Source organism: Poromitra crassiceps (genome assembly GCF_964638095.1).
Source record: "Poromitra crassiceps genome assembly, chromosome: 19".
NCBI lineage: Eukaryota > Metazoa > Chordata > Actinopteri > Beryciformes > Melamphaidae > Poromitra > Poromitra crassiceps.
The window spans coordinates 360,103-370,000 of record NC_139646.1 but is presented as its reverse complement, the minus strand read 5'-3'; the positions used below and the strand labels follow the sequence as shown (position 1 = coordinate 370,000).

Genomic DNA, 9,898 nt, shown 5'->3' with positions numbered 1-9,898 from the left:
CCTTACCAAAACTCATCTTGAACTTGTAAATAGTGTATCCTGATTGTGACTGGTATCGGCTCCTCCAACTCAGCGGTGGTGATATGTGTCAGCTGGCTGCTGGCTCCACCACCAGGAACTCAACTCCCTAATAGCCTTTAGAGGGCCCTTAATCAACGCTTAGCTGCTAGGTCAAAGTTCTGAGGCAAATCCAACTGCAGCCTGCAGGCACAGGCCATGAGCCCACTAGCACTGGATCTACTGCCTGTTTACAAATCCATTTCCCAAGGGAAGGCAGGTGAAATATTTCACATTTTACACTAAGTATGTCGACTTCTGTGAGAACCCGGACCATAGGCCAAAAAGGCTGGAAGTGATGTCATTGAGGAACTAGTGTAAGCAAACAGGGCGGTGTTTTTAAAGCTGTGGGCTAAGATCACAACATGTAACCCGGCCTCAGTTCAAATAGCTGCCCATGTTTTGGGGACCTGCACGCAGTCTGCGCCGACGTCCCGTGCCGCGTTCCCGAGAGGCCTAGCACCTCTCCACAAACACGCACACACACACACACACACACACACACACACACACACACACACACACACACACACACACACACATACCAACACGCTTGTTGTGAACGCTCACACAAATCATTCCCTCACACACGCACACACACACACACACACACGCACACACACACGCACGCACGACACAGATACACATACTCATTCTACACACATACTCGCTCCCCCCCCCACACCCACTTTCCCAAAACACAAAGCACATACGCACACACAAACAGACAGCACACCATACACACACACAAACATGGCGCACACACTGAAAACAGCATGCACGCACGCACGCGCACGCACACACACACACACACACACACACACACACACACACACACACACACACACACACACACACACACACACACTTTCCCCACAGTGAGGGGCTGAGGGCACACTGGGGGAAGTCAAGCAGCAACGCAGCCCACTTGCCTGTTGCCAGGAAACGCAGGGTAGCCAGCAGAAGCTGAGGTGATATTTTAACCTTCATTTCGTTGTCGGTCGGCTTGAAGGCCGAAAAATCCTGCTTCCTTTCCCGATGGGTGATTTTCTTCTTCGTCTTGTTGTCGGCTGAGGGGAGAAAATGAAAATGTGGTGTAAGACAACAACAACCCACTCCACTCCACGCATACTGAACTAGCTCTGGGTTGAAGGGGGGACTAAACTGAAGCATAGTGAACTAGCTCTGGGTTGAAGGGGGACTAAACTGAAGCATACTGAACTAGCTCTGGGTTGAAGGGGGACTAAACTGAAGCATATTGAACTAGCTCTGGGTTGAAGGGGGGACTAAACTGAAGCATACTGAACTAGCTCTTGGTTGAAGGGGGGACTAAACTCAAGCATACTGAACTAGCTCTGGGTTGAAGGGGGGACTAAACTCAAGCATACTGAACTAGCTCTGGGTTGAAGGGGGGACTAAACCAAAGCATAGTGAACTAGCTCTGCATAGACTGGCACAAATAATGTCTATAGGCCTTTATACCAGAATACTTCATAGGAGTTTATATAACGAATGTGACCCATTCCTAGTGCAAGAAATGGTTTATTATAAGCAGTGTTGGGGGTAAGTCATTACAAAAGTAACATATTACGTGTAATATATTACTTTTAGCAGTAACTCAGTAATATAACTTATTACTTATAGGATTTCAATACTATTATACCAGTTACTTTGTCAAGTAACTCAAGTTATTGACTTACATTTTATTAAATCAAAGCACATATTTCAAAAAGATACAATCATTTCCTAAGCAAACTGTGTTTTTATGCAAATAACCACTACAGATGACAATAACAAAGGAAAAGAATAACATTTAGAATTTTGGAACTACTGAACTAGCTCTGGGTTGGAGGGGGACTAAACTGAAGCATATTGAACTAGCTCTGGGTTGAAGGGGGGACTAAACTGAAGCATAGTGAACTAGCTCTGGGTTGAAGAGGAGACTAAACTGAAGCATAGTGAACTAGCTCTTGGTTGAAGGGGAGACTAAACTTGAAGCATAGTGAACTAGCTCTGGGTTGAAGGGGACTAAACTGAAGCATAGTGAACTAGCTCTGGGTTGAAGGGGGACTAAACTGAAGCAAACTGAACTAGCTCTGGGTTGAAGGGGAGACTAAACTGAAGCATAGTGAACTAGCTCTGGGTTGAAGGGGGACTAAACTGAAGCAAACTGAACTAGCTCTGGGTTGAAGGGGGACTAAACTGAAGCATAGTGAACTAGCTCTGGGTTGAAGGGGGGACTAAACTGAAGCATAGTGAAGTAGCTCTGGGTTGGAGGGGGACTAAACTGAAGCATAGTGAACCAGCTCTGGGTTGGAGGGGGACTAAACTGAAGCATATTGAACTAGCTCTGGGTTGAAGGGGGACTAAACTGAAGCATAGTGAACTAGCTCTTGGTTGAAGGGGGGACTAAACTGAAGCATATTGAACTAGCTCTGGGTTGAAGTGGGACTAAACTGAAGCATATTGAACTAGCTCTGGGTTGAAGGGGGGACTAAACTGAAGCATATTGAACTAGCTCTGGGTTGAAGGGGGACTAAACTGAAGCATAGTGAACTAGCTCTTGGTTGAAGGGGGGACTAAACTGAAGCATAGTGAACTAGGTCTGGGTTGAAGGGGAGACTAAACTGAAGCATAGTGAACTAGGTCTGGGTTGAAGGGTAGACTAAACTGAAGCATAGTGAACTAGCTCTGGGTTGAAGGGGGGACTAAACTGAAGCATAGTGAACTAGGTCTGGGTTGAAGGGTAGACTAAACTGAAGCATAGTGAACTAGCTCTGGGTTGAAGGGGAGACTAAACTGAAGCATACTGAACTAGCTCTGGGTTGAAGGGGAGACTAAACTGAAGCATAGTGAACTAGTTCTGGGTTGAAGGGGGACTAAACTGAAGCATAGTGAACTAGCTCTGGGTTGAAGTGGGACTAAACTGAAGCATAGTGAACTAGCTCTGGGTTGAAGAGGGACTAAACTGAAGCATACTGAACTAGCTCTGGGTTGAAGGGAGACTAAACTTGAAGCATAGTGAACTAGCTCTGGGTTGAAGTGGGACTAAACTGAAGTTACCCAAAACCTTTTCAGGAAATGTAGCTGTGGAGCCTTTCCCAGAACTACATGTAAAAGAGAGTTGGGGGCTCCATTGTTAGCTGAGCACATTCTTAGCATTACTTGAAGATATACACTATGTTTTTAGGCGACAACTAGACTGGCACAAATAATGTCTATAGGCCTTTATACCAGAATACTTCATAGGAGTTTATATAACGAATGTGACCCATTCCTAGTGCAAGAAATGGTTTATTATAAGCAGTGTTGGGGGTAAGTCATTACAAAAGTAACATATTAGATGTAATATATTACTTTTAGCAGTAACTCAGTAATATAACTTATTACTTATAGGATTTCAATAATATTATACCAGTTACTTTGTCAAGTAACTCAAGTTATTGACTTACATTTTATTAAATCAAAGCACATATTTCAAAAAGATACAATCATTTCCTAAGCAAACTGTGTTTTTATGCAAATAACCACTACAGATGACAATAACAAAGGAAAAGAATAACATTTAGAATTTTGGATTGTTTACACTGACTTCAAGGCGGTTGAAATTATTTTTCGGGATGGTTCCGGGCAGGGGCGTTTCTACGGGTGGGCCTGGGTAGGCACAGGCCCACCCACTTCTTGCCCTGGCCCCCCCCCCCCCCCGTCGTTTTTTTTTAATAGTTTGTTTTCTAGAGGCAAATTTGCTGCTGCCTTGCTAGCTAATGGTTTTGTAGCTTAAAAACACAGGGCACATCATCTCCAGAGTCTAATGCATGACGACTTCATGACATCTAGGAATTTTACACGCTTCGCATGCAAAATTTCGTCATGCAATTGCCCCACCAATTTTATCCAGGCCCACCCATAATTGAATTTCTGCCTACGCCCCTGGTTCCGGGGCGGCAATGTCATTCTGCTGCTGCTGTTATTTTGGTGAAAGTAATGCAAAAGTAGTGTAATAAGTAACGAGTTACTCTACACAGAAAGTAATATTGTAAAGTAACGTATTACTTTCAAATGAAAGTGACTAGTAATATGTAGTATATTACATTTTGAAAGTAACTTGCCCAACACTGATTATAAGATGTAATACAGTTTGCATAGTTAAGGGGCATCCGGGTGGTGTAGCGGTGAGGGTCACAGGTTTGAGACCCCTGGATTAAAGGTATGTGCCCTGGTTGCTGCACTAGTGCCTGCTGTGGTCGGTGTGGGGTGCTTGTTATGGGGGGAAGGGGGGGGGGGGGGGGGGACTAGCGTGATCTTCCCATGCACTACGTCCTGCCGGTGAAACTCCTCACTGTCAGGTGAAAAGAAGCGGCTGGCGACTGCACGTGTATCAGAGGAAGCATGTGTTAGTCTACATTGTCATTGTGGGGGGTGGAGCAACGACCCTTGGCCAAGTACAACTGGGAAGAAAATGGGGAGGAAAATGAGAAGGGGGGAATCAACACAGTCACAAGGAAGTCAACGTGCTATTCCATTTAGCCATACCTTAGCCATACCGCTGGGCTTGGATCAATTTCTACATCAGATTATGGATTTGAGACTGATGCTCTACTCTGAGAGGTGTGACAGTCTACCAGGTGTGACATTTGACAGGGGAACCTACTGTACAAGTCCGTCTCATCCAGGATCTCTGACTTGATGATTTCTTCTATAACGTCCTCCAGAGTGACGATACCCAGAACCTCGTAGAAGGGGTCACCCTCACCCTCATTGTTCACCCTCTGAACTATGGCCAGGTGGGATTTTCCTAGCAACACACACACACACACACACACACACACACACACACACACACACACACACACACACACACACACACAGGTTATAAAGTTGAGGTCATATAGCGATAAAGAGCGTAAAGGTCCACCTTAATGTGTGAAACAGGTCAACCAACGTAAGCACACAAACAGCCTTGCAGTGCAACCATATATGTTTAACAGTATTCTGTCTGGAATATCACATAATACTGCTCAGTCTATTGTAAGGCTAACATTACTGCAGTATGTATTAACAGCAGTGTGCATACAGTATCTGGATCGTATACACACACAGCAGGCGTGACAATTCAATTCAATTCAATTTATAGTTGTCCACAATGTGGAAATTTGTCTTCGGCTTCACAGGTTTGCTTGCACACATGAAAAGTACAGTACACACACAGTACACAGCACAGGAAATGATAGGGTGCATAATACAACAAGACAACAGGACAACAGCACATTACAGACAGCGATAACGGACATGGTTCTGATGTGGATGAGTCTGACGTTTATGAATTTAGCAGATTTATTGTGTTTGGTATGAAAGATTTTTTATAGATGTTCTTGGTTGCTGCAGGAACTCTATAGCGTCGTCCAGAGGGCAGTTTTGTGAACTCATTAAAAAGGGGATGTACAGGGTCACACACAATTTGTCTGGCTTTTCGTGCCACCCGTGTTTTATAAATACATCCAAGTTGTTCTTGTTCTTTCCCAATACTTTTACTTGCCATGTTTGTAATTCGGGACAGTCTATTTCTGTTCTTAACTCCTAGATTCCCAAACCATGTACACATGTCAAAGGTCAAAATACTTTCAATAAGGCTCCTGTAGACAGTCTCCAGAATAGCTTTGCTTATTTTGTATGAATCCAATTTCCTGATTAGATACAAACACTGCATTGCTTTCTGTGATGTATTCTGTGTTGGCTGTGAAACTTACCGGTAGATTGGAGTCAAAAAAGGTTCCTAAGTATTTCAACTCCTCTACTGTTTCAACAGGCTGGCCATCAAAACAGATGTAAAATCTTCACCTGCGTTGCGATGACTTGCAATGACCAGCTCCCTAGTTTTAGCTCCATTAATATAAAGGGCACTGTCTTCACACCATTTAATAAGTTCTTCAATGTGGTGGAAGTATGTAGATTCATTAACTGTGTCCCCTGCCTTCATAAGGCCAACTAACACCATATCATCAGCATATTTATACAATTGGCAGATTGCATTCATAATTTGTATTGCATTTGTGTACAAGGAAAATAAAATAGCAGAAAGGACGCAGCCTTGTGGTGCTCCTGTATCCAGGATAACTGTCTCAGAAGTGATGCTACTGCCATAAGGTGACATGAATAAGTAATTGTCATCTGTATTAGTCAGACAACCAGGGATGCAGGATGGTAGTAGTAGAACATGTACACGTTTCAGCGAACACAGAGCCGGGCAAACATTCAGACAGCTAGTGAGACAGTCAGTGAGACAGACAGTGAGACGAAGAGACAGTCAGTCAGTCAGACAGACAGACAGACAGACAGACAGACAGACAGAGAGAGAGACAGTCAGTCAGACAGACAGACAGACAGACAGACAGACAGAGAGAGAGAGAGAGAGACAGTCAGTCAGACAGACAGACAGACAGACAGAGAGACAGTCAGTCAGTCAGACAGACAGACAGACAGACAGACAGACAGACAGACAGAGAGAGAGACAGTCAGTCAGACAGAGAGAGAGACAGTCAGTCAGACAGCCAGAGAGACAGTCAGACGGACAGTCGTTCATCACATGAACCCTGCTAGCCCTCCCTCCCTCCCTCCCTCCCTCCACATCTGTGTTCCCAGGACCCTCCTGTGTGCTGTACCATCTGAAAAAAAAGAAACCCACCGTGCACACAGACAATATTGTCAAGCAAAACGCTAAACAGATTCTTTGCCTTTTCTCAGCTTGTGATCATTTAAAAGGAATTTTCCAGAGGCCCGGGCTAATATTAGCCCCTGTGCAAAATGAAGTTTCCATTGGACCCCGGCGATATTCTCACCGAGCGAACCAGCGGAGGGCGGAGCCTCCGCTCGCTGCGTGATCAGATTGTCTCGGAGTGAGTCGTTTGCATGCAGATAGGCCTGGGTGTAAACAGTGGCACCTGTATGCGTGTGTGTGTGTGTGTGTGTGTGTGTGTGTGTGTGTGTGTGAGCGCACGTGTGTGTGTGTGTGTGTGCGAGCATATGTGTGTGTGTATTTGTGGAGAACACACACAGGTACATGGCTCCTCGCTGTGCGCATGCTGCTTCAGCTAAAGGCCTTCTGGGCTGATCACCAAGTGTGTTTTATAGCCCTGCGGCTCTCTGCATCCTCACTGACAGCACACTGACGTCACTGTACACAGCCTAACAGAGTATGAACAGAATGATGTGCATAGGGCTGGGTATATCGTTGAACAAAATACCATATGAGTACCAATACCAGATACCGATACCGATACCAAATAGGGTACTTCATTCTATACATTTTTTTGCTTTGTTCATCCTACTTCATTCGATACTAGGGGTGTCACGATATTTCGTCGCACGATATATCGCGATATCGAAACGTCACGATATGCGTATCGTCAGAAAAAAATGATATCGTAAAAAAAAAAAAAAAAAAAAAATCTCCTGAATAATAATAGAACAAATTTAGCAGAATCAACACGCATGAGTGAGGGGGTAGACTACTACTGGCATGGCAAAACAGTTCAAGGGGTACATAAGATTACATAAGCTTAGGGACCATTGAGCATGAGTTATTTAAGAAATAGATTGTATACTTTATTTTTCTTTCACCATGCAACAAACATTTAGTTTGTGACAGTGTGACACATTCTATTGCAAGATAAGCATTATCTTCCATGTTGTTTTCTAGTTATTATAATAACAATTTCCAAAAACAATATTTTTCCAGTATTTTCCCAGGGCTCCCTTGAAAAGAGGTTTCGATTTCAACGGGACTCACATGGTTAAATAAATGATAAATAAATACATAAAAATTATTTACTTTTGTTAAAAAAAATATTGTTAAAATATCGTATCGTATCGTTATCGTGAACCCAATATCGTGTATCGTATCGTATCGTGAAATTAGTGTATCGTGACACCCCTATTCGATACCCATCATGTGAATTTGAACGTTTTGGTGGCATCTGGGCACACTGAACTGCCAACTCCGTCGCATACCGCACGACGCTTGACTACATACAGACTGTAGGGGTTGTAGCTGCTGTCAATGGGCCAATCACATGTCGCCTTACATCGAAGAGTGCTTGTGGTGATGATTGACTGCGAGCAAAACCACAATACAATTCGGAGAGAAAAAAATTGAGATCTGCAGTGTGTTAACACGTTGAGTGCCATAGCCGAGATATCTCGTCTTACATAATCCAACGGTTAAGTGCCATAGACGAGCTATCTCGTCTTACATAAACATTTTTTTTTTTTGACAGTGGGACATCAATCAACCCCTTTTACGTCTTCTATATCACTATTGGAGGAAGAGAATGTGTATAATCTATTTTACCGACCACTAAGTGGCGACAGTTCTCTCCCAAGACAGAGAAAGCCACAGCCAGCCACAGCCAGAGCAGCCAGCCAGCGCGCTGGAGAAAGCCACAGTGTAATTTTCAAGGAAGCAGCTCGGCGAAAACTCCCTCGATCCCACACACACACACACACACACACACACACACACACACACGCGCGCGCGCGCGCACACACACACACTCGAGCACCCCCGCGCATAAATAAGACCAGAATCGCAAAAGCTTACTCAAACCTCAAGAAACAGTTTTACAGTCCAGACGGCCGCGGAGAATCCTTCCCCCGCAGCACAGACGGAGGGAGGAGCCCGGAGACACACACACACTCTCTCCCTCTCTCTCCCCCTCCCCCCAGTCCCGAGAGAGAGAGAGAGAGAGGAGAGAGAGAGAGAGAGAGAGAGAGAGAGAGAGCACACACAGAGCGGGAGACAGACACGCCGCGGGGGCAAAGAACGGACAGAGATCCCCTCCCCCCAGAGCCGCGGAGCAACGCGCGAACACACACACACACACACACACACACACACACACACACACACACACACACACACACACACACACACACACACACAATACAGTATACAGACTCGCCCAAGGGCACCCACAATCACAGGCAGGTGACTGTTCTGCTGTTTGATTGAATTTCACAAAACTGCGATTATCTCAGCTTGCTGTCTCATACGCTAAAACCATGCTGTACTCAACGGCTAATATCTACATAACTACTAACTCTGCAAACTAACTCTTTTAGACAGAGAAAGCACACATTCTATTAGTTATTTTTAGATGATTGGTGTTCACGAAGTCTTAACAGAAAAGAATCCTCGGCTGTTGTAAAATGAGCCAGAATCCTCAAAAAAAAACCTGGCACAACTTACCTACAGGATTGAAAAAATGGCTGGCACTCAATGTGTTAAAAAAGGATTGAATGCAGGTATCATTTGACTGAAGAAGTTTCAATACTAGTTTGTACTGGGTTATTTCGGCCGATACTTTAAAGTTATCCAATAGCGATACCGAGCCCTAGCGCGCACGCACGCACGCACGCACGCACGCACGCACGCACGCACGCACGCACGCACGCACGCACGCACGCACACACACACACACACACACACACACACACACACACACACACACACACACACACACACACACACACACACACACACAGACACACACACACACTGGATGCTTTCAATAACACTCAGGTTACACCTAGAGGGCTGGTAGAGTAAAGACTCCCAAAGAGAACATAATCACCACAAATATCCAGATATGAACACATTGTGTGAAAACATACATGCACATGGCAGCTGTTGCCCTGAAGTGACCTACAACAGTAGAGAGATCCCACTTCTCCTTCAGATGATCATTGAGGGTTGGGCTTCACTAGAACAAATGTAAACGGAGCCTCGGTGGGTTAAAGCAATCAGACCCCAGGAGTCCTTGAGCAAAGCAATCTCTCTAAGCTG

At 44.8% G+C, this 9,898-nt stretch overlaps 1 protein-coding gene across 1 annotated transcript in view; it reads right to left on the bottom strand.

Moving 5' to 3' along the window:
• The window catches only part of cnnm2b (cyclin and CBS domain divalent metal cation transport mediator 2b), an 88,140-nt gene that overhangs the window by 19,285 nt on the left and 58,957 nt on the right, over positions 1-9,898 (bottom strand). Inside the window, exons 2-3 of the mRNA XM_083655688.1 lie at positions 4,709-4,852; positions 990-1,127 (exon numbers count right to left, since the gene is read on the bottom strand). Of these exons, the coding sequence (XP_083511814.1) occupies positions 990-1,127; positions 4,709-4,852 (282 nt within the window). The remainder of the gene's footprint in view (positions 1-989; positions 1,128-4,708; positions 4,853-9,898) is intronic.